This window comes from Pleurodeles waltl, chromosome 12 (assembly GCF_031143425.1).
Source record: "Pleurodeles waltl isolate 20211129_DDA chromosome 12, aPleWal1.hap1.20221129, whole genome shotgun sequence".
In the NCBI taxonomy this organism is placed as follows: domain Eukaryota; kingdom Metazoa; phylum Chordata; class Amphibia; order Caudata; family Salamandridae; genus Pleurodeles; species Pleurodeles waltl.
In genome coordinates, this window is record NC_090451.1 from 306,793,886 (window position 1) to 306,819,509 (window position 25,624).

Below are 25,624 nucleotides of genomic sequence, written 5' to 3' on the forward strand. Positions count from 1 at the left end.
GATAGCTGGCAGAGAGAACCAAGGGGACCACTCCAGACCACCATCTGTGATGCATGATCTATGCAGTTCCAGAGGAGAGCAGACCAACGCTGCCGGTCATTGTTGCAGTTGGTGCCTGCAGATGCAGGGAAGTGACTCCTTCACCCCAAGGGAGATTCCTTCTTATCTCTTGGTGCAAGCCAACCTCCGAGGATGTACAGCTGGGGAAATGTTGCAGTTGCTGGAAGGAGCCAGAGAAACAATGTTGCAAAGCAAAAGTTGCTGGAGCTGCAGCTTGTCAGTTCCTGAAGAGTCCCAGTTGCGGTTCCAGTGGCCAGAAGATGAAGTAAACAATGCAGAGGAGTCCTGGTGGAGTCTTGCACGTCGAAACTGGGGTCCCATTGTCAAGAGAGTCACTAAACAGCTCTAAAAAGGGGATTTGGGCACCTTGCAAGGTGACCACCTATCAAGAGGGTTCTGTGACTTAACCAGCCTGACATGGCCACTCAGATGCTCCCAGGGGCCTCTGCACATCTTGGTTTTAAGTTAGCAGAATCAAATGGCCACCTGGAGGAGCTTTAGGCACTGCCCTGGGGTGGTGATGGACAGGGAAGTTGTCACTCCCCTTTCCTTTGTCCAGTTTCATGCCAGAGCTGGTGAACACCGGTTTATGCACGGAGGGTACTAAATGTGCCCTTCAAAGCAAACCGGTGGCTTGGGGAGGCTAAGGTAGAGGGTGTTGCCTCCCTCTTCCACATGAAATCTTTTGTGCTGCCTTCCCCTGGCTGAGCTGGTCAAGCAGCAGGAGGGCAGAAACCTGTCTCAGGGGTGGCAGCAGCGCGGGCTGCCTGGAACACCCCAGAAGTTAGTATGAGCAATACTGGGGGTCCGATAAGGAGCCCCCAGAGTGCATGGAATCATACAACCAATACTGACAACAGTATTGGGGTCTCATTCCGACATGTTACCAAACATGCACAGGTTCGGAGTTACCACTATGTGCCTGGACACAGGTAGACCTGTGTCCAGTACATGGGTAAAAATGGCTTCCCCGCACTTATGAAGACCAGTGAAATGGAACTGAAGTTCTTAGGGGCACATCTGCTCATGAGGGGGGGCCCTCACACACAGGGACCTGCACCCTGCCCTAAGGGGTAATAGGGCCTACCATAGGGGTGACTTACAGTGAACTGTAGTGAAAGGGGGCATGCACCTTTTCACACAGGCTTCAATGGCAGGCCTGCAGACATTTTGCATGGGCACTCATGGGTGGCACAATACATGCTGCAGCCCATGGGGAACCCCTGGTGCCCCAATGCCCTGGGTACCTAAGTACCATATACTAGGTATTTATATGGGGATACCAGTATGCAAATTGTTGGGTGTGAATAGCCCTAGGCAACCACATTTAAAAGGAGAGAGCACATTCACTGCGATCCTGGTTAGCAGGATTCCAGTGAAAACAGTCTACACATATTAATAGCAGGAAAAATGTGGGTGTAACCATGCCAAAAAGAGGGTACTTACAGTGCTCTCTTCAGAGGCAGGACTAGAGGTTTACTGAAAGCCCGACTCAGTGGAGGTTGTACAGCACCCTATTAATTATGCAGAACACTTGAATTTGTTGCTATTCAAGAGTAAAGCTGGTAAAATGACCATTGTCAAAATATAAGGAAAAAGTCACCTACCCTGTAAGCTTGTGTCATCAGGCAAAGAAACATTTATACATGTTCTCTGTGTATGTCCAAACATACTAGCACACATCGGAGGTTACAGCTCCGCAAGGATTTTTTTAGCTTAAGATGTTAGACCCAGCAGGACGGCAGCCACAGAGGCTATGAACCCAAATAATTGTATGCTGAATATTCGCTTGGTGCAGTTTCTAACAATTTTCAAGAAACAGGTAGCATTTGTATCTTGAAAGCTGCTTAGAAAAGGGATAAACTCAATATTTTAACATGCCTTTCTACAAAATAAGGTTTTTCCCTGCAAAGCTGTGTCGCCCCCTCTGCACAAGTGTATAAGGTATTTTGTTAATTTGCACTAGGCTTATTGTACTAGCCATTTATTGTGCTTGTAAACTCCTTAAAACAGCCTTTTAGCTCCTGTTAATAAGTAAAATTCCTAGGCCTTGCCTTGCTTAAAGTATGTTGCTTAATTGCATGAAGTTTATCGCACTCGCCATTTGTTAGCACTGTGTGTACAAACTCTCATTAGGCTGGCAGGAGCTTTAATAATAGTTTTAAAATTAACAGTTTTTTTTTGCGTAAATGCCTTATTGGAAACAAAAACAGTTATTTTTACATGTACTGTATGGTGTTTCATGTTGTGGATTTTATGTATGTTTATGGTTTTATTAACTAATAAACTAATTATGAGATTCTTCTAACTCTGAGTTAGACAGCACAATGAGCAATCCACCCACTGGTGTTGATAGAATCAGCATCAGAGTAAATGCTCTGGGAACGTGGGTGGAGTGTGGACACAGGGGCAGAGTCTGAATGAGAGTCGGAATTAGAGCAAGAAGATATCCATCGGTGGATTTGGAGATTCCAACTGGGGTAAAAGGCCAATCTGCTGGTGCCCTAGATGGAGGGTCGTTGGCTAGGAACAAGGTAGGGGATAGGCTCCGTTGATCGACTTGGGGGTCAAATCGAAAGACATCTTGCACCTTATCAGGAGTATGTCAGTGACTGGAAGGCTGAGTCTCGCTTAGATTTTTTCAGTTTTTTCTGCAACTTACCTGAAGAGCATAAGAACAACCAAGCTCAGGAACAGACTCCTGCAACTTCTGGACTGGGAACAGGACCAAGACTGATCCTTCGACCTGGATCGGTCTCTGTCTTATTGCAGAATCTTACAGTGCTTGGGGACAAAGTTTAGTCTCATGGTTTTGTATCGTCTTTGGGTTCATCAGGATGCAGTCACTGCAGGCCTTAGAGTCGTGACTCAACCACTGGCACCACAGGCAAACCTGATGAGGATCTGTCACAGACGCTTCTATGCGACAGCCCTTACAGGGTTTTAAAACCTGTAGTTGTGGGAGATGAATTTTCCCTTTCACACTGGATTTTCACATGTTTTGAAGTAAACTTGTGTTCGAGAGATGAGCGTAGCTCAGCCTCCGCGTCTAGTGGAGCAGAAAGAAGGGAAACCATGTTAGCTCACCGGAGTGTCACATGTATAGGCCTGCATGTCATTTCAGTAGCAGAACTGTCTCAGTGTGGAGCCGCATGGTGCCATCTAATGGCGTGCATTTACTGCTAAAACAATTATTGGATCCAGTCTGACACCTGGGGTGTATACAAAAGGTGAGTAATCTGTGGTTAGAAGTCTCAATCTTCATCAGTAAAATGTTGGCCACTGATGGATCAGAGGTACTGAGTTATGTAGCTGGATGGTGTAGTTAAAAGATGGCTCCTAGCTTAATAGTCACAGGAACTATACCTTTCTTGCATTTCTTCTGTTTATTAGTTGAACACGCTCATCTCCAGTCAAACTATTCACATCCAGCTTATTAGGGTTCCTGCAGCGGTGTCTTTTCTGTTTTGGTCTCCCCTCATGAAGCTGCGTTTTCTAACATGAGAAATAGAGAATGGAAAAGTAAAATAATCATTAAAAACTGCCAATATGGTTCACACCCCAAATCTTTGATGCAGAACAATGCATTTCAGAATTATCAGCACGTCTTTTGGGGAAAATATACAAATGTTAGTAAAGTCTAAGAATTTTACTAAGTGTGCATCTTAAAATGATTATGAATTACAACAGAATTCACTTTGTTGAGGACATTATTTAAACGCTCAATATTATTATCAAAAGCACCATGCTGTAGCAACAAACACTCTTTCCAGGTATGACAAGTTTTTAGTAACTTGTGAAAGCATGTGCTAGTGAACAGTGTGACTGTAAAATGATTGGCCAAAAAGTACAGCTCAAATAAGGTTAGAGGGAAAGACATACAGGTGTGTACTTCTATGTGTCTAGCTCAACCAGCTTCCCTTCATACAAGTTGAGCAACACCCCATTAATTATGCAGAACACTTGAACTTGCTGCACACTGCTTTTTAAGGGTAAAGCTGGTAAAATTACCATTGTCAACAATGCAAGGAAAAAGTTACCTACCCTATAGCTTCTGTTCGAGGCATGTAGAACTGTGTGTTAACAGGCTCTGCATAATCCTGCCATTTAGTGTTGGGCTCAGATGTGTACAATCCTGTTTTTTCCCCCAAAGAAGTCTTTTGAGTCATGAGGTATAGTGACTCCTCCTATGACTGGTAACGCGCCTGGGCATCGACTCCATTGTTATATTGTGCTCCCATCTGGTGGATGAGGATGGAAAAGGAACACAGAAGTGACGGATGACGACCATGAGAATCAATGTTGAAAAGCAAAGCATCTGCAATAACTGAACGTCTTTGGAGAGGTGGGTGGGTGCATTTAAATCTACGGCACTACATGCCTCAATCAGATGCTTACAGGGTAAGTAGCATTTTCTATTTGTGGCATGTGTAGCTGTAGAAACTTATGATCTGCATAGACTGTAAAGCAGTTCTCCCATACGTGATGGTTAGCTAGAAGATGTTGCAGAGGATTGAGAAAGTGTATATAGTACAGCGTTGCTCACTTGAACTTGTTGAGATGCTAGTATATCTACAGAATAGTGTTGGAAAACATGGGTGGACCAGTTAGCAGCCTTACAAAGAAAATTAGTTACTTACCTGTAACTGTAGTTCTCCAGTATTGGAATCTTTCATAGATTCACATGCTTGAATCATTCCTTGTCGTTGAGATGGGAGCCCCCGGTATATTTAACTAAGTAGTGTTGAAATAGATATAATCTAAGGGCCCTAGGCCTGTTTAATTTAACAGTCTGAGTCATTTTAAGAAAAAGGACCAAACTTGAGCATCCACCAATCAGACAACACCACCCTCTTGAACCCTCCTGAGAGAAACTCCAGTACCTCTGATTTTCCAAGCACAAGTGCGTATAACATTGCAAAAGAGAGAGAGAGGTGAAAGTGAGCTTCTCCGGGGTGGCGGGTGGGTCACATGTGAATCTATGAAAGATTCCAATACTGGAGAACTACAGTTACAGGTAAGTAACTAATTTTCTTACTCCAGTATTGGAACTTTCATAGATTTACATACTTGAATCAGAGTAGCGAGCAGTATCTATGCACACTGGAACATTGTAGCCATGTATGTCACAGAACACATGTTAACATACAGCAACATTTCAAATCAAATACTGTCTGTTCCCCCATCTTACCCCCCCCACTTTTTTTTTTTTAAACTAATCATAAGCTTTGGATCTGAATCCGAACGTAATAGTCATAAACAATGTGCATACCTGATCTTAGGATGGAGGGATGAAAGAGATGGCTCACCTTCACTGGAAGAGGTTCCTGAGGACTGCTTGACCCACCGCTACCTCTCCTTGAGAAAGTGCTTCCAAGCAGTAATGTCTTGTAAACGTATGGCAGCTTTTCCACGTCGCTGCTCTACAAATGTCTTGCAGCGGTACTCCTGCAAACAGCGCTGCTGAGGAAGAAACTGCCCGCGTAGTGTGTGCACGGACCGATGAATGCAGTGGCTTGCCCGCTGCTTGATGGCAGAATCGAATAGCTGAGGAGATCCACCTAGCTATACTCTGTTTTGAGAGCGGTTGACCTCGCCTGGGTGCACTGTGAGCTACAAACAGCTGATTGGACCTGCGAAAAGCCTTAGTTCTGTCCAGATAGAATTTAACACATCTTTTAATGTCTAAATGCAGTAAATAAGGCAATATTTGCTCCGGTGATGAGGAAAACGGATCAATTTGCTGTTGGTGTCACCACAAACAAAACCTTTTCCAGTTGCAAGAGTAAGCCTTATGAGTGCTACCTGCCCTAGCCTTGGACAGAATGTCTCTACACTCCTGTGGAATATTTAAATGTGCAAATTCCTTGTGCTCAGGAGCCATGCTGACAATCGTATCAACTGAGGATCCGGATGCGATATCTGCCCTTTGTTCATAGTCAGTAAGTGCAGAGATGGTTTCAGCGGGATGTGAGTCTTCACTGAGAGAAGAAGAAGCTCATCAAACCAATGTTGGAGAGGCCAGTACGGAGCTATTAATATTAGAGTGCACGGTTCTCTCTTCATCTTTGTCAGGACTCTTGGGAGCAAAGGTATCGGAGGAAAGGCGTAAGCAAAGATGCCTGACCAAGCTATGGAAAACACATTCCCCCATGATCCCTTTTGGTGATGCCAGCTTGCGAAGTACTGGCATTTGGCGTTCAACTTGCTGGCGAATAGGTCGATTTTCGGTGTGCCTCACTTGGAAAAGATGTGGTCTACTGTGGACTGGTCCAGTTCCCATTCATAGCAGCTCGATCTTTGCCTGCTGAGCGAGTCCGCTATCTTGTTCTCTGTGCCTGGAAGGTGCACCGCTGTGAGCCTGATGCCTTGTTGCGAGGCCCAGTTCCATATTTTTTTTGCTTCCCTGGAGAGGATAAGAGATCTTGTGCTTCCCTGTTTGTTGAGTTAATGCATAGTAGTGGTGTTGTCTGTTCTTATTACCACCTCTGATCCAGCAATCTTTGGAAGAAAAGCCTGTAAAGCGAGATCAACTGCTCTGAGCTCCAGCAGATTGATGTGCATTGACCTCAACTCTAGTGGCCACCTGCCACTTACTCGAAGGTCTTGCAAAACAGCCCCCAGCCTTCCAGAGAGGCGCCTGTGGTGATAGTCCACGGTGCTGGACGATGGAGAAACAAAAGGCCAACAGACAGATGATGCTTCTGAGACCACCATACCAGAGCTTCGACTATTGCTGGGGCTATGCTTATCCGATCTTCGAAGTTTCCCGAAATCTGGAGCCATTGTAGATTGAGCTGCTCTTGCAGTGGCCGCATCTTGAGTCTGCAGAGAGGAACTAGAGGTATGGATGATGACATCATGCTGAGTAAAGATTTGAAAAGGCGAACTGAAATGCAGTTTCTTCTCTGTATGGACTTTGCTAGAGTTAATAACTTTTGTTGTCTCTCCACAGTGGGACATGCCATGGTGGACTGAATGTCCAGATTTGCTTCTAAAAAGGTGATTTTGCATGATGGTAGGGGTTTGGACTTCTCCCAGTTGATGGTCAGGCCTAAGCTGTTGAGTAAGGAAATGCACTTTCTTGTTGACCAGCGTGCTCCTGCATAGGGGTTCGCCTTTAACAGCAAATCGTCGAGATATGGGAATATCTGATGTTTTCTCCTCCTGAGGAAGGCTGCAATTGGCGCTAGGCACTTGGTAAATATCCTGGGAGCTGACTTAGTCCAAAAGGGAGGACACAAAACTGAAAATGGCTTCAGACTACCATGAATCTCAGGTATTGTCTGTGGGTTGGATGAATGGGAATGTGGAAATATGCATCCAATGTGGAAAGATGTAGCCAGAGCCTTGGGTGTATCAGGCACTGCGAGCCGAGTCCTTAGCAGGGCGAGTTGAGCATCCACTAGAGCCAGATCTGCCGTAAGCCGCTTGTGGCGGTTGCCTTTGTGGGTAGTATTGACGGAACTGCTGAGAGGAGGAAGGATACGTTGAGTATCTGTATTGCTGGTAGCCTCCCCTATATGAAGGTAGTCCACGTCCTCTGGCTCGAAAGGAAGGTTTCCGATACGGGAGAGTTCCCAATGATTTTGCCGTATCCGTGTCAGATTTAATAGATTGCAGAGCCTCATCAATATGTTTCCCAAACAACGCTTGACCATCGAAGGGAAGGTCTAAAACTTTATTTTGGACCTTAGGTCGGAAGGATGTAGCTCTCAGTCAGCCTTGCCTGCGAAGGACAGCCGCACCTGCAAGCTGACAAAATGCAGTCGTGGCTATGGCCATAGAACAGTCTATCAGTTCCGCTGACGTACGCTCTCCCTCATTTAACATCTTCGTCGCCTCTGATTTAACATCATCCGGCAACTGGTCAATATGCGGGGCGATGTCTGCCCATAGTTGTCTGTCATATCTGGCTAACACTGCCAGGGAGTTAGCTGCTCTTATAACGAGGCTAGCCATTGACGAGAACCTCTTTCCAATATTGTCCAACCGTCTACCCTCTTTGTCCGGAGGTGCGGAAATTGGAGCAGAGGGATTTTTGGACCTTCTCTGTGCTGCCTGAGCAACCACTGAGTCTGGATGAGGGTGACCAGTTAGGCATGCTCGGGCATCCTCAAGTGCTTTGTATTTCTTGTCTAGCCGGGAAAGCACCGCCGTAACCGTAGTGGGGTTGTGCATAACTTTCAACCCCTCTTCCCATAAGAAGTCGACCAATGGTATAGAGCGCACAGATTTCTGAAACAGCTCTTTAAAATCATATAAGAAGCAATCTGTTTGCTTGGACGGCATTGGCAGAGCAAATCGTTTAACTGCTCTCTCCGGGAGATTATGGAACCCCACGATGTCATCTGGCAGGGAATCCACCTTCGGTTTAGACGGAGGAGGAGGAGCAAGAATAATATATTCGTCCCACTATGACTGAGTGTCAAGGAGCTCCCCTTCTTCTCGATCACCTTCCGAAACATCAGTGTCGTGCGGTATTGTCATATCCGGTGTGGCCACATTCTCTAGTGGACAAGAGGGTTGGCCTCTGAAGTGGAGTGGTAACCCCTGAAACGGGCGACGGAGGAGGCTGCTGTCCTTGAGGAGGAAAACGCTTACTGTAGTCAGACAGCATTGCTCTGAGATCAGAAAGCAAAGAGGTTGGTATATATGCCCCCTCCTGATATGGTTGATCTCCTCCATAGTACGGTGGGTCATAGGTTTCACCATATTCATCATCGTCCTCTTGATATTTGACATTCAATTGTGAAGGGCTATGTGCTGTTCCAAATGGACCCTCGTCATCTGACTCTCCATCTCCCTCCAGCAGGTGTACTGGCATGAGAGGGGTTATCTTACTAGATGAGGTATGCTTTGGGGTAAGTTTTTCCTGTTTTTTTCTGCTGTTTTTCCCTCGTCGACGGTGCAGGTATAGCTTTCGTCGGAGTTGTCGCAGACGTACGCATAGAGATCTTAATCATTGACAGCCTTACTGAAGAGTCTACAGTCGACAAGGGCAATGAGGACACCATTGTCACTGCCGTATACGATGAGGAGGTGTAGATCCTCGTCGATGATGACGTCAACACTGTTCTCGTCGACGGTGGGACACTCGTTGACGATGTTGTCGTCACAACTGCTGTCGACACTGAAACGGTGGAAGTCGACGGTGAAAAAGCACTCACCAATGCCCTCGTCGACGATGAATCCGTCGTCGACGGTACAGTCTTTGCCCCAGTAGCAGATGAGGGCCTTTTGAAAGGCACAGATGGTGGTACAGAGGATGACTTCTTGTGCCTTTCTGAGCTGCTGGCATGACCCCTCTCACCTTTCTTGGAGGATCTATGAGGTGTAGTAGAGGGCCTGCGGCCCTTGTAAGACTCTGAAGGAGATCTTGTATCTGATCTAGCCCTTTTTGATGACTTTTTGGACAATGTTGAGTCATCACTATCAGAATCCGAGACTGGATTATCTCTGTACTTAAGTTTTTACAGCCAAATCAACAATCTGCCTTCTCTATCCTTTAGAGTTTTAGAGGAAAAGGTTCGACAAACCTTACAGTCCTTGGCTGAGTGGTCAGGATAGGGGCAGTATATGCAATCCTGATGAGGGTCTTCAGAGTGTAGTCTCTTTTTACCAGAGGTCTTGCAAATTCTGAATAAACCCTTCTTCTCCTTGTCAGACATACTGTAGGCCTTACCCACAATCAGTCAAAACAAGTTTTAGCAGAGAAAAAATAGCTTAAAGCTCATCCAAAAGTGTGAAGAAAAAGCAGCGCTCTGAGGAGACTCCCTAGCACGACGTGCGGTAGAAAATCTGAGGTACTGGAGCTTCTCTCAGGATGGTTCTAGAGTGTGGTGTCATCTGATTGGTGGATGCTCAAGTTTGGTAGTTTTTCTTAAAATGACTCTGATAGACTGTTAAATTAAAGAGGCCTAGGGCCCTTAGATTATATCTATTTCAACACTACTTAGTTAAATATACCGGGAGCTCACATCTCGACGACGGGGAATGATTCAAGCATGTGAATCTATGAAAGTTCCAATACTGGAGTAATGTTAGCTAATGAGATTGGTTTTGACATCTAAGGTGGGGGAACTGGAGGTCAAGAACTTCGGCCACCCTAAACAGGACTATGTCATAAGAAGATCCCTCCTCATAGGCAGGACGAGGGCGAGAGGAGGCCCAAAAAGCCAGAGAGGCTGCTTTCTGATGCGTAGAATATGGACTGTGGGGGGCAGTAAACTGTCTTTTGGCCTCTTTTAATCAGGTCCAAATGTACTTGACTAACCAGCATGCTACCCCCGCTTTTGAAAAGGCACTGCCTTTATTGTGGTTTAGTGTAGGCAACAAATAACTGTTGCGTTTACTAAATGGGTTCATTTTGTCGAGGTAGTACATGAGGGACCTTTTGGCACCTAATGTGTGAAGGGCTCTCTCTGCCACAGAACGCTGGTTAAGCCCAACTTGAATCTTGTGACAAAAATAATGAAACAAATTGCAGTGTGCAACTTTAGCAAAGTTGCCACTTTATTGCTTTTGGTTCTGAAGTCTTGGTGCTGTCCGAACTTATTAGGTTGTTTGAATTGCTTTTTATTCCATTTTAATTTGTTTTGAGTAGGGGTGTCTTTTTAATTGACTGCACTACACCTTTTACCTGGTCCGCCATGGTTCTTTAGGAACCTATTGATGCGGAGAGAAAGGGATACGCTGTCCACTTCCTGGTTGACGGGAGGGGAACATATTGTCTGTTAGCGCTCTAGTTGTTCTACTAGAGACGCTACTTAAGGGGCATGAGTTCGCGGATGCACGCAGCGGGTGTGCCAAAGGCAAGACCGTCTACACTCATTACGTCTGGACTCCCTGGTTAGGCTGGCCCAGAAATGCCCCTACTTACTGCATATGCCAGAGATCAACTACTGAAGCTCTGATAGGAAGATAAGCCTGCCTTATGCGCACAATTGGGCTTTGCTGATTTGTACGACTCTAAATCTTGCATGTGTAACACCTGCTGTTTTAAGGATCCCTATTTGTGTACTAGCTCTTCTCTGAATCCCCTTAACAGTATAAAATCTGTTTTGATCTCTAAGTAAGCAGTGAGGCAAGAAGATCTAACTTAAAGGGTTCATAATTAATGCCAGGTCCAAAATAAAAAAACAGAGTTGAATTTGCTGAATTCCTGTCTGCTCATAACTCCGGATGGGTATTTTTCACACAATCGTAGACTAATGAATCTTCAGGCCCTGAGTTATAGGATGTAATTCCACCTAACTTTTCAATACTCAGACTGGATAGAGTATTATCAAAATATTGCCTATCAGGTTCTTTTATGGAATGCTAATCTATAGGCCCCCTACACCTAGGACCGCCTTTCTGTCTGAAGAACAAGTTACTTACCTTTGGCAACGCCTTATCTGGTAGAGGCATAGACTAGCCGCAGATTCCTTCCCTTAGAATTCTCCCCAGGCGCAAGACTGCATCCAGAAAAACACTCCAGCAGTACCTCTACGCGTCGGTAGAGGGCACTGTGCAACTCTGTCTCAACAACATCCATATAATTCCTCCTCCGACGCGCTGGCGTTAGTTTCTTTTGTGATAAGAATCCGCACAACAATGCAGAGCCACCGTAGAAAGTGGAGAGGGAACAGTGTACCAAAAACAGAAAAAGATGTAATTTTGAATTTCCACCACTGAATGGAAATGCTTTGTAGGATGAGACCATGAAAAGGATAGTGATGTAAGATAAAGTAGTTTGCAGAACGGGGAGGATGGGTGGGTTGGTAAGGAATCTGCAGCTAGTGTATGTCTCTACCAGATAAGGCGTTACCAGAGGTAAGTAACATGTTTATCTGATAGAGACAACTAGCCGCAGATTCCTTATACCTTAGAATAGATACCAAAGCAATATAAACCCAGGAGGTGGGTCTACATACACATCCCACGCAATCCTTACAAATAAGTAACCAATCTAACTGAAGGCAGAGACTGGGCACAATAGAGACAAAAGTGAGAAAGAACATCCATCTCACCAGAAGAATAGTGGAAGACCACAAAACATTGCAAGAAGACATGGAATATCATGGGGATCAGAGAACATGGCAACGAAAAAGGAATCTATTGTAGACAACAATCAAGAAGAAAATAAACATGTATAGCGCTAGAACCCTAAGGCAGAAGCTGTACCGGTAAAAGGGCTAAGGACCAAGGTGCAAGACCACTGCAAAACTCACTGAGACAACTGAGAGGGAACACCTAACAAGGTAGTGCCACGGAGGCTATGTAAAGAAGAGAAGCGATGCATACATGCTGCTTCATCAGGATACACAGGCAAAACAAGCAACAAATGCAATAGTCAACGCTGGTAGGAAGAGTAAGTCGAAAAACAGATGGTATTTTTTCAGGAACACCAACTGAGGAGCTGTTGAAAAGTGTAACAGAACTGTAATGCATATAAAAACGTTCGAAAGGAGACACAAAGTGTGCCATGTTCATGACAGATGACGGAGAATGAAGTGATCAGAATAGAGAAATTTCGAAACACCGACTTACACACAAAGTGTTCGTACAAAGGAATCATATAGAGTCCAGGTAGACACAAAAAGAAAAAAAAAAAAAAAGAATTAGATCTAGAATCGAATATGTGTAGAAATACATATATTATATATATATATATATATATATATATATATATATATATATATATATATAGAGAGAGAGAGAATGTCACTTACCCAGTGTACATCTGGTCGTGGCATGTGGTGCTGCAGATTCACATGCTGTGCATGTCGCCATCTAGTGTTGGGTTCCGAGTGTTACAAGTTGTTTTTCTTCGAAGCTTTTTTGAGTCACAAGATTGAGTGACTCATATACATATTTACATAATAAAGAACTACAACAGCTACAGGCTTCTGGGGAGGAGGGAGGGCACATGTGAATCTGCAGCACCACATGCCGTGAACAGATGTACACTGGGTAAGGGACATTTTCCGTTCGATGGCATGTGTAGCTGCAGACACACGTTGTGCAAAGACTGAAAAGCAGTCCCCTCCTAAGTAAGTGGTAGCTAGCCTGTAGGAGTTGGAGTAGTTTGAATTAGTGTTTTAAGCACTGCTTGACCAACATTTGCTTCTTGGCAAGATAGCACATCTACGTAGTAGTGCTTAATAAATGTGTGTGGTGTGGACCATGTGGCTGCTTTGCATAAGTCTGCCATTGGTATATTTCCTAAGAATGCCATTGAAGCTCCTTTCATTCTAGTAGAATGTGCTTTAGGAATTACTGATAGTTGCCTTTTAGCGTTAAGATATCAAGTTTGAATACACTTTACTATCCAACTGGCTAATCCTTGTTTTGAAATAGGAGTATTATTATTATTAGCTTTATTTCGGTAAATATAAATACCATAAAAGCACATCAAAAAAGAAAGGAACGGCAAGCTACATGATAAACAATTTAAGTCATAAAAGATTGAAAAGGAGAGAAAAAAGAAAAGAGAAATATTTACACATAAGCAATTCCCTCATGGAAAATCGCACCTTATAGTTATGTAAAAACACATTATAGGTAAAAGAATAAGATACAAGCCTGGCAAACCATATCAGATAAAAAGGACATTTCTATTTAAAAAAATATCTAAGAAAAATAAAAACAGCAGGTAGGGAATGCATCTGAACCAATAAAAGTGATATGTGCATACAATGATAAATCCATCAATTGTTGTTTACCACATTCATTGTTAAATTTCCCTCTGCTTTTTTAAGCGTGTTCAGTCTGATACGCCAGATTGAGTCTAAATATTTTGACAAACAACAAACCACTAAAACCGATGAATCAGATTTAAAAATTCTCAAAGCTAGCAAGCAGTTTTTAAAACCCTTACTTCTGCACAGAGGAATAATCCAACGGGCTCTTTGTTTGGAGTATGCGGGGCATTGGAAGAGAATATGAGTTACTGATTCTTCTCTGGCACAGCCCATCGGACACATCTTAGAAGAACAACTAAAATTAGACCATTTATAAGTGAGGGAACGCAAAGGAAGAGAGCCCACCCTGAATCTAATGTATAATGAACGAGCAAACGGAGAAGATACTATATCCATATATTGTGCAAATTCATAATGGCATTTAAAATATAAAAAGTTTCCCGTCATGGATGATGACGAGACAGCGGACAATTGGGAAAGTTGAACGTGGAGCCAGAAAGCATCCTTTAGTGTCTGGGTTGCGTTCTTAGGGATAGATAATGGTTCCTTCCAATAGGACCCCAAACCAAGAAGCGAGAGGGTCCTTTCTACATATGCACACCACTTGATTTTGGAGCTAGTGTTGTTGGCCATCAAGTTAGCTAGCGCACATCTATAATGGACAAGAGAATCTGATGACCATAAGCGAATCCAGTACAACAGGGGCTTGAGTGCAACGATCTGGCTGATAGAAGGGAGATTTAGGTCCATGCGTATTGGGAGCAGTGGGGTACTGGAAGGAACTCTTAGCAATGACCTTAAGAAAGAGTTCTCCACTTTTATCAAATCATCCAGGCAACAGTGGCCCCACAGTTCAGCTCCATAGATTTGCTCCCCCTCTTGCTTGTAGTTTATAAATTTCTACTGCGGGCGTCATGGCAAAGCTAGATCTAGCTGCAAATCTTGCAATGCCACTCGCTCGCTGTTGCAATCGTAAAGTTGCCTTCTGGATGTGGCGCTGCCACTTGTGCGAGTCTTCTAGTTTCAGGCCTAAATAATCAAAATCGCTGACTCTTTCCAGCGCGGCACCCTCTAAATAGATAGGTCGTCTCATTCTGCCTTTCCTATCGCCAAACACCATGCACTTGGTTTTTAATCGGTTGATTTCGAGCCCATAATCATTGCAATAGTCAATGAATCTTGAAAGCAGGGTTGAAAGGCCTGTGGCTGTTTGAGAAACCAGCAGGGTGTCATCGGCAAAAAGAAGGCAGGGGATCTTCTGCCCTCCTATTTTAGGCGAGTCATTAGAGCACTCCATAAGATAAGGGATGCATGCGTTTATGAAGAGAAGGAATAAGGTAGGGGCAAGAACACAACCTTGTCTTACACCTCGGGCAGTAAGGAATTTTTCTGTTAATTCACCTTGTGGGCCCCATCTAATTCTACCATAGTTGCCAGTGTAAAGATCCCTGATAATATTTAAAATAGAGCACGGGACTCCTATTTTAGACAGAACTTCCCACAGTTTGTGGCGGGGTACTAGATCAAAGGCCGATTTTAGATCTACAAATGCTACATATAGGTGGCCTAAGTCAACATCGACAACTTTCCATTTAATAGAAGTAAAACGAAATATCTGATCTAATGTGCTAATTTTTTCTCTGAAGCCCGCTTGTAGATGATTTAAAATTTGATTTTCAACTAGCCACTTGTTCAGCCTGCTCAACAACTGATAACAGAATTTTTTTTGAAGGTTGTCGAGGAGGCTGATGGGTCTATAATTACCCGGGTTGTTCCTCTCTCCTTTCTTATGGATGGGCACTATAATCGCCTCTTTCCATGAGTCAGGATAAATTCTGCTAGTCAAGATGGCATTAGAAAGTCTGTTAATATATGGGCCCCAGGTGTTCTGGTCCACTTTAAACATATCAGAGGGGATCCCGTCCATCCCAGGGGCTTTTGCTGCTTTCTGAGCTACAATGGCCGACACAGTTTCGTTCAGTGTAAAAGGGGGCAAGAAAGCCATAGACTCGTCAAAAGTTGTTGGCTCCTCCGAAATTATGTCAGAAATATGACTTGCCAACAATGGTCCATACAATTCCTTAAAGTAGGAGAGCCAGATGTCAGGAGAAATATAAGACTCCAGGTGAGATGCGCGGTTCTGATCACCACAGGAAACTAGGAGCCAGAACCGTTTTGAATCATGGACGGTAGCTGCCTCAAGTAAATTGCTCCATAGCCCCTCTTCGTGCTCGAATTTACTTTTGTTGCAAGTGGAAGCATAATGACGTCTAGCAATGATGATGCCTGATCTGTCCTTGGTCTTTAGCGCGATGGCCAAAGTATTTTTGGCCTCCCTACACCTCTTGTTGAACCATTTAGTATGTGGTCGAATACAGGAAATAGTCAGTGGCCTTGGACGTTTAGTAAACAGCTCTTTCAAAGTAGAAAAAAGGTCCAAATGAAGAGGCAATATTTCTAATGGAGCCAGAATAAGGTTGGTATCAAATAACTGGTGAGAAGAGGTTAGGGCACGCAATTTTCCTTGAAGCTTGTTTGATTGCACAAAGGAGACCCACCTGACTGTACGCCTATTACTGGACAGCTCCATAGCAGTAGAGGAGACAGGGGGAAGTGCGACCCCTACTAGGAGAGAACTCTTGTATGTGATCTGGAGGGGAGCATGATCACTAGTATGGGGAAGACCCACCTCTAAGTCTAGAATATGGTGCCATAGTCTTAAGTCAAAGAGGATATAATCCAATTTGTTACTATATGAGCCCCTGAAGAAGGTTGGTCTGGCCGGAATGTCCGCTGGAAAGCGGCCATTACCCAAACGAAGGCCATGGGATATCATGAGGTCCACTATCTGTGAGGCCCTAACGCTTGGTTTATATGAATTTTGCTGGGTAGAATGAAAAGTCACAGGAGGAGGGATATTCCATACACTATCTTCAGACTGCATGACCTCTATGTGATCTGCATTAAGTTCAAGTAGAACGTTAAAGTCACCAGCTATTATGATATGATATTTGAGGCGAAGGTCTGAGATTAAGATATTCAGTAGCTCGACAATGGGAGATCGGTGATTTGAGGGTCCCGGTCTGCTATAAATATTTAGACAAAGGACAGGAGTGCCTGAGGCTGGGTAGATAGCAACGGCCAAAATATCATGGGAATCCACATATATCTCCTTTGTACCACTCCCCTCTATAGATTTTACCCATGTGATTAAACCCCCTGCCGCCCTGCCAGCTAAAGATGGCTTAGCAGGCTTGAAAAAGGAACTATACCCTTGTTTGTATGTACAATGCGTTGCCCATGTTTCCTGGAACATGCAGACGTTAAAATTTCCAACGAGTGCCCCCCACTCAGTGTCAACAAGTTTGCTGTTAATGCCAGCCACATTCCAGGATAAAAGTTTTGCTGTGTGCTGGACACAAGAAAAATTTGAGTTCGTGGTAGTATCAACTTGGACGTAACTGGCAACGGGGTTCGCCTTGAATAAACTTGTGGTATTATTAATAGTTCCAGGTTGTGAGTCCGATAAAAGAAGAGAGGCTGGGCAGGGTGAATTAGATGGAAAGTTCATGGCTGCTGTGGCTGTGCAAAGATTGGTGAAACATAGTCAGTCAATATCCGAGGTAGCCCCAGGATCATGGGTTAGTTGGGCCCTTGAAGCAGGGCCAAAACAGAACTTAGGGGCCAAATCAGGGAGTGGATCTCTCTGGACCTGATGGCCTGTTGGTCTTATGTCTTGAGTAGTTGTAAAATGGTTCGGGGCCAAATTGGCTGATCTAGTGGAAGGATTCACACGCATATAGCTAGCAATAGGACAGCTAGCTGAAAGAGTAATTGCTGAGGACTTCCTGCGTATAGACCGTGCTTCCATTTCCATGAGGCCTGCTGCCAAATGTGGGCTTTTAAGACTAAGGGCCTGATTCTAACTTTGGAGGACGGTGTTAAACCGTCCCAAAAGTGGCGGATATACCACCTACCGTATTACGAGTTCCATAGGATATAATGGACTCGTAATACGGTAGGTGGTATATCCGCCACTTTTGGGACGGTTTAACACCGTCCTCCAAAGTTAGAATCAGGCCCTAAGTGTTATAAAGTCACTAGGACCAGAGAGACCAGGGGAACCATTAGATCGCTCGACAGAAACAATGTCATCATGGATGATTGAGCCACAACCCCTGGTATGTCTCACCCAGTGCAAGACCTTGTTTGTTAGTGAGGCTTTGTCTTCTCTCACGTTTGGGGGCAAAGGTGGAACATTGCACAAGTATATGTAGTTGTTGCTAATTAATTTAGGATTGTGGTATAAAGCTTTGGTAGTATCCCATTTGAAGGGAACATTAGGAAGGAGAGGGATAATTCTTCCAAAAGAGGACGTAAGCTGTTTTGCAGGACACTGATCGTCTATGGGACCTGCAGCACAAGCTAGTGGCAGAAGAGGCCCGTTTGGAAAAACGCCTTTTGCAGGTGGATGCTTGGTAGGCAAAAGGTTTGAGTTAGGCTCGCTAATAGGGGAAGGATATTTGCTTTTAAGAAGGGTGGTGATCTCAAGCAATAATGCTCTCAACTCGCTAACTTCAGTCTTAAGGCTACACACCAATGTGAACAAATCATTTTGTGGAGGAGGACTCACTATACATGGCAGAGCTGAGACGGCTGGTTGCTGATTGTCTGAGTCAATGGATGCCAACGGAGAAAAACGATTAGAGCATAAAATTGAAGGGTGAGGTGTGCAAGCTCTAAGAGCATCTACATCGGAATAGGGTGTAGGGAGGGCAATAGGATCTTGGCAAGGCAACGACTGTTGGAGTGGTTGGTGAGATGAGGCGACAGAATGAGGGTTAACAGCAGTATGTGAACTAGATGTTAGAAATGGGATAAGCGTGCCAGATTTTGAGCCCTTTCGACTAGGCTTCTCCTTGTTGTTTAGAATCTGTTCTACCTCTTCTATTAAATCATCTATTTCCTTGGCAACATGGCTAGTGTGGGGTAACATAGTCTTATTGATTTTGAGTATTTTGGATTTGCCAGAGCCTAGAGTCGGGCTGTCTTTGGCCTTACGCTTCCCCATTGGCGAATGGTACTATGTCACAATGTAGAGGAGAGATTGGAGTACTTCCCTATGCAGGAGGGACAGTTGCCGTGCCTTAGGACCAAGAGAGGTGGCCCAGTCCGGCCTCCTTCGGCCTCGGACGGGCACGGACGGGCCCGCCCTTGGCCCGGGCTTCGCCCGGGCACGCCCGCGCGCGTCCCGCGAGCGGGAGCGCAAAGGAAGAATTTAAAGGGCTCCTGCCCGATTACAGCTTCCTGCGGCAACCACCACCAGCAACACAGCGCGTCCCGCGAGGCGGGAGCGCTTTGAAGTTTTTAAAGGGCTCCTGCCCGATTACAGCTTCCTGCGGCAACCACCACCAGCAACACAGCGCGTCCCGCAAGGCGGGAGCGCTTTGAAGTTTTTAAAGGGCTCCTGCCCGATTACAGCTTCCTGCGGCAACCACCACCAGCAACACAGCGCGTCCCGCGAGGCGGGAGCGCTTTGAAGTTTTTAAAGGGCTCCTGCCCGATTACAGCTTCCTGCGGCAACCACCACCAGCAACACAGCGCGTACAGTGAAATAGGAGTACTTTATGAGTCTGTTGAAAAGCCACAAAGATTTTCTAAAATCTTTTGTTCTGTCTATATAATACATAGGAGCTCTTTTGAGATCAAGGGTATGGAGAGCTCTTTCAGCAACTGAATCTGGTTGGGGAAAGAAGACGGGCAATTCCACGGACTGATTGATGTGAAATGGTGAAACCACTTTGGGTAGAAATTTTGGATTGGTCCTAAGTACTATTTTGTATTTGTGAATTTGGAAGAATGGATCTTCTAAAGTAAATCTGTGAAATTTACTCACTCTCCTTAAGGAAGTAGCTGCTACCAGGAAAGCAACTTTCCATAAGAGAAACTGAAGAGTGGAAGAATGCATGGGTTCAAATGGTGGACCCAAAATCCTTGTGAGCACAATGTTAAGATTCCAGATGGGAGCTGGTGGAGCTCTAGGTGGAATAACTCTTTTTAGGCATTCCATAAAAGCTTTTATGACAGGAATTCTGAACAGAGAGGTATGCTGTCTGTTTTGGAGGTATGCTGTTAAATGCATTTTAATAGATGAATATGCTAGATTTGCTTTTTGTAAGTGAAGCAAATAGACAATATCATGTACTGATGCTTTAAGTGGATTAATGTTTTTGGGTTGACAGTAATATACAACATGTTTCCATTTAGCTGCATAGTACTGCCTGGTTGTAGGTTTGTGTGCTTCATTTAGAATGTCCATACATTCTGATGGAAGCTGTAGATATCCCAATTCTATGACCTCAGGAGCCAAATCGCCAGGTTGAGCACACTGGGATTGGGATGCCTGATTTTACTTTTGTTCTGAGTCAACAGGTCTGGTCTGTTTGGTAGTTTGTGATGTGGTACTACAGACAGATCCAACAGTGTTGTGTACCAGTGCTGACATGCCCACGTGGGAGCTATGAGTAGCATAATGAGAGAGGTGTGACAAATTTTGTTGACCAGAAATAGAATTAGTCAGAAGGGGGAAAAGTGTAAGCAAATATCCCTGACCAATTGATCCTTAGAGCACTGCCCTTGGATAGAGGGTTTGGGACCTTGGACACGAACTTTGGACATTTTGCATTTTCGCTTCTTGCGAAGAGGTCTAGGTTTGGTTGTCCTCACATGTGAAAGTACTCTTGAATTACTTGTGGGTGAATCTCCAATTCGTGTATTTGTTGAGGTATGTTGTTAAGAGGTCCGCTAGTTGGTTATGTATCCCTGGGATATACTCCGCTAACAGTTGAATGCGATTGTGAAGCGCCCATTTCCAAATTGTTTGTGCTAGAAGGAATAATGGGATGAGTGTGTCATTCCCCCCGTTTGTCCAGACAGTACATTGTTGTCATGTTATCTGTTCTTATTAACACTGTCTTGTGCGTGATCTGTGGTTGGAACGCTTTGAGTGCTAGGAAGTCTGCTGAACCAAGTCTCATTCTCCCTGTATTGTATGTTGGCATGGGCTTCCCAACCTTTTATTGATACATCTGTGGTGATTATGGTCTGGGGCACTGGGTTCTGAAATGTACACCCTTTTGAAAAGTTGGAGTGATTCCACCTTTGCAGAGAGTTTTAAGTTTGGCGGTCCAACAACACCAGATCATGAATTTGACCCTGGGCCTGAGACCATTGTTGTGAGAGACACTGCTGTAGGGGTCTCATGTTTAGACGTGCATTGGGCACTATTGCTATGCGCAAGGCCATCATTCCCATTAGCTTCATAATAAAGCTTACTGTGTAAGTTTGATTGAATTTGATTGAATTGTAATTGGATAATGAGAGTGTGAAACGCTTGAATTTGTTGTGACTTTGGGTAGACTATTGCTGACTGAGTGTTCAGAAGTGCTCCCAGATATGGTTGAATTTGTGCTGGTTGAAGGTGAGTCTTTTGGTAATTGATTGTGAACCCTAGCTTGTGTAGGGTATCTATTGAGTACTGTGTGTGTTGTTGATAGGTTTGAATGGTGCTGGCTTTTATGAGCCAGTCGTCTAGTCAGGGGAAGACATGTATGTGCTGTCTTCTGAGGTATGCTGCAACTACTGCTAGACATTTTGTGAATACCCTTGGTGCTGCTGTTACTCCAAAGGGTAGCATTTTGAAATGATAGTGCTTGCCTGCTATCACAAGTCTTAAATACTTGCCGTGTGCTGGATGGATAGGAATGTGGAAGTAAGCATCTTTTAAATCTAATGCTGTCATGTAGTCTTGTTTTTGTAACAAGGGAATGACATCTTGTAGAGTGACCATGTGGAAATGCTCTGAGAGAATGTACTGATTGAGAGGTCCGAGATCGAGGATTGGTCTGACAGTGCCATCCTTTTTTGGTATGAGGAAGTATAGAGAATATACTCCTGTTCCTTGCTGGTGGATGGGAACTACCTCTATTGCCCCTTTGAGTAGAAGAGATTCTACTTCTTGTTTTAAGAGAACCATGTGTTCTGGGGAAAGCCTGTGAACGAGGGGAGATGTTTGGTGGAGTAGAGATGAGTTCTAGGCAATAACCATTGTGGATAATTCATAATACCCACTGATTTGATGTTATCTGTTCCCAATGAAAATGGAAATATTGCAGTCTTCTTGCTACAGGAGATGTGTGCTGTGTGGGGCTGGAGAGGCAGTCATTGCTTTAAATAGGTGGAGGCACCTTTTGTGGTAGTGGATTTGCCACTAAATCTGAAATTGTGTCCTCTATAGGAAACCCTGAAAGATCCTCTGGAATAATATTGCTGTCCCTGTTTTTGTTGGGACGTAGAGGCCTCTGATGTCAGGGGTTTAAAACCTCCTCTGAACTGGGGCTTGTGAAAAGTACCCCAAAAAGTGTGTTGTATAAAGGGCACTCATGGTCTTTGCAGTATCAGAGTCCTTTTATAATTTTTCAATTGTGGTATTCACCTCATGTCCAAATGGTTGCTGTTTATTAAATGGCATATTAAGGAAAGCTTGTTGTATTTCAGGTTTGAAACCGGAGGACCGCAACCAAGCATGCCTCCTAATCATGACACTTGTGTTAATTCCCCTAGCTGCAGTGTCAGCTGCGTCTAGTTCAGACCTAATCTGATTGTTGGCAATCGCTTGTCCTTCTGCCACTATCTGCTGTGCTCTTTTTTGATGTTCCGTGGGGAGGTATTGAAGGAAATCCTGCATCTCGTCCCAATATGCCCCATCGCAACTGGCTAAAAGAGCTTGGGAATTGGCAAATCTCCACTGATTTTCAACTTGAGTTGCCACCCTTTTGCCTGCTGCATCAAATTTGCAGCTTTCCTTATCAGGAGGAGGAGCATCACCCGTGGACTGACTATTTGCTCTTTTTCTAGCTGTAATGTGCACAATGGAATCAGGTGGCAGTTGTTGGGATATAAAAGCTGGGCCAGATGGTGCAGCTTTATATTTTTTGTCCACCCTAGGTGTTAACACCCTTGCTTTTGCTGGCTCTTTAAAAATATTGTCCGCATGTTTTCACATACCAGGTAACACTTGTAAACATTGCTATTGCTTATGTGTAGAGGAAAGTGTATTAAACAAGAAATCCTCTTCTATGGGCTCAGAGTGCATGTGTACATTGTGGTATGTGGCTGCTCTGGAAATTACAATTATAGGCTGTGGTGTCTTCAGGTGGAGACAGCCTTGTGGGATACAGATTTGGGTCATTTGATGGAATTGGGTCAGAATCATACAAATCCCATGGGTCCATGTTATAATTATCATCACCCATGTAATCCCCATGTGATGAGACAGTAGATTGTGTTGAATACTGTGTGGGTGATGGTGGTGGAGTGTGAGGTGGAAGGCTGAGGGAAGGGATGAGGGAAGAAAGGGTGAGTGCGGTGGAGAAGGCTGGTGCGCAGACTTTGGCTTCTTATGTTTAAATATCTTCACTAATGAAGGGCCAGTTTCCAACGTTTGTTGGAATGTTAGTTTCCTCTTTGTTATAGGAGGAGGAGATGCAATAATCTTCCCTGTGTCGTTTTGGATCTGTATTCTCCTTTGTTTATGGTCCATGACCCCAAGAATTGGTCTAATGTCTGTTTCATCCGTTTCTTTTTCTGAAGATGGACTTGTTTGCTTCCCACCAATGAATTCTCCGAAAGCTTGGTGATGGACGAGAAACTGGTTTGAACCGTAGGTGAACGTTTTTTCAGCTCTGAGGAGGAACTAGGATGTTTCGGCTCCGAAGAGGAGCGTGGGTGTTGCGGCTCCGATGTGGTATGTAGCTGTCTTGGTTCTGAAGTGGAAGCCTGTGTCTTTCGACTCGATGTTGAAACAGGTGTGGCAGTTTGTTCGGTAGAGTGAGATGTGGCCTTTTACGGTACCGAACCCGAGGGTAGTCGACGATATGTTGTTTTTGGGTCAAACCATGGCTGGCAAGCAGTTGTGGACCCAAGGCATTTTGAGATTGTTTTCATATGTTTTTGATGGGAAGGGGCTGGTGTACTCACGTACTGCACTGGAGGAATAATTTGGCTGTCCCCATCTGAGTCGCGGTCACAGTAGGAGTCCGTGATAGAGACCGCAGACTGTGACTGTTCCTCATTGACTATGTCGGAAGTTTGTTCCGCTGACTTCGATGCCATGTCTAGCCAGCTTGCTCATCGATCCTGTAAGGTCTTCTTGGATCGGAAGGATCGGCACGCCTCGCAGGTCTCTTTGTCGTCCAGGGAGAGGCAGAGGTTGCACACCAAATGCTGGCCGGTACATGGGAACTTGGCTTTGCACAGAGGACAGAATCAATATGGAATCCGATCCACGAGCCTGTGAGGCAGCAGGCCCTGAGAAGGGCGCGGGCACCTGAAAGGGCGTTTATTCGATTCCGACGCTACAATCGGATCGAGTGCAGTCAGAAACACATTTGAAAAACGAGACTGATGTTGAAGGAAAAGATAGAGAAGATCAGATAGTACTGAACCGAAATCTACCGGAGTGAGAGGGAACACGTTCGAACCCGACAGCGGAAATAAAACAATCTAACAAAGGACTCAATGCCCATGTGCACTATCACCAAGAGGAGGAGTCACTATCTCATGACTCGAAAAAGCTTCTTTGAAGAAAAACAACTTGTAACACTCCGAGCCCAAGACTAGATGGCGATATGCACAGCATGTGTATCTGCAGCTACACATGCCATTGAACATGTATATATATATATATATATATATATATGGAAAATGTCACTTACCCAGTGTACATCTGTTCGTGGCATTAGTCGCTGCAGATTCACATGCTGTGCACATCCCGCCATCTGGTGTTGGGCTCGGAGTGTTACAAGTTGTTTTTCTTCAAAGAAGTCTTTTCGAGTCACGAGACCGAGGGACTTCTCCCATTTCGGCTCCATTGCGCATGGGCGTCGACTCCATCTTAGATTGTTTTCCCCCGCAGAGGGTGAGGTAGGAGTTGTGTATGCTAGTAATAGTGCCCATGCAATGGAGTAATGTACATAATGTAGTTTAAAGTAATATATTTACAAATATACAGATGTTCAAGATCAACTTCTAAACGGCTACAGGCTCCCGGGGAGGCGGGTGGGCGCATGTGAATCTGCAGCGACTAATGCCACGAACAGATTTACACTGGGTAAGTGACATTTTCCGTTTGATGGCATGTGTAGCTGTAGATACACATGCTGTGCAGAGACTAGTAAGCAGTTATCTCCCCAAAAGCGGTGGTTCAGCCTGTAGGAGTTGAAGTTGTTTGAAACAATGTTCGTAGTACTGCATGGCCTACTGTGGCTTGTAGTGCTGTTAGCACATCTACACAGTAGTGTTTGGTAAATGTATGAGGCGTAGACCATGTAGCTGCCTTACATATTTCGGTCATTGGAATATTTCCTAGAAAGGCCATGGTAGCACCTTTCTTTCTAGTTGAGTGTGCCTTTGGTGTAATAGGCAGATCTCTTTTTGCTTTAAGATAACAGGTTTGAATGCACTTAACTATCCATCTAGCAATGCCTTGTTTAGAAATTGGATTTCCTGTATGAGGCTTTTGGAAAGCAATAAATAATTGTTTTGTTTTTCGAATTAGTTTTGTTCTGTCAATGTAGTACATTAACGCTCTTTTGATGTCTAATGTATGTAGTGCTCTTTCAGCTACAGAGTCTGGCTGTGGGAAGAACACTGGTAATTCTACTGTTTGATTTAAGTGGAACGGTGATATGACTTTTGGTAAAAATTTAGGATTTGTCCGTAGAACTACTTTATGCTTGTGTATTTGAATAAATGGTTCTTGTATGGTAAATGCTTGAATCTCACTTACTCTTCTTAAAGATGTGATGGCAATTAAA

At 44.4% G+C, this 25,624-nt stretch overlaps 1 protein-coding gene across 8 annotated transcripts in view; it reads right to left on the minus strand.

The window, feature by feature from the left end:
- Positions 1-25,624, minus strand: part of CHD9 (chromodomain helicase DNA binding protein 9) — a 1,629,153-nt gene that overhangs the window by 101,636 nt on the left and 1,501,893 nt on the right. For all 8 annotated transcript variants that reach the window (XM_069216350.1, XM_069216347.1, XM_069216351.1 and 5 more), the window contains one exon: positions 3,427-3,555. In XM_069216350.1, coding sequence (XP_069072451.1) covers positions 3,427-3,555 — 129 coding nt within the window. The remainder of the gene's footprint in view (positions 1-3,426; positions 3,556-25,624) is intronic.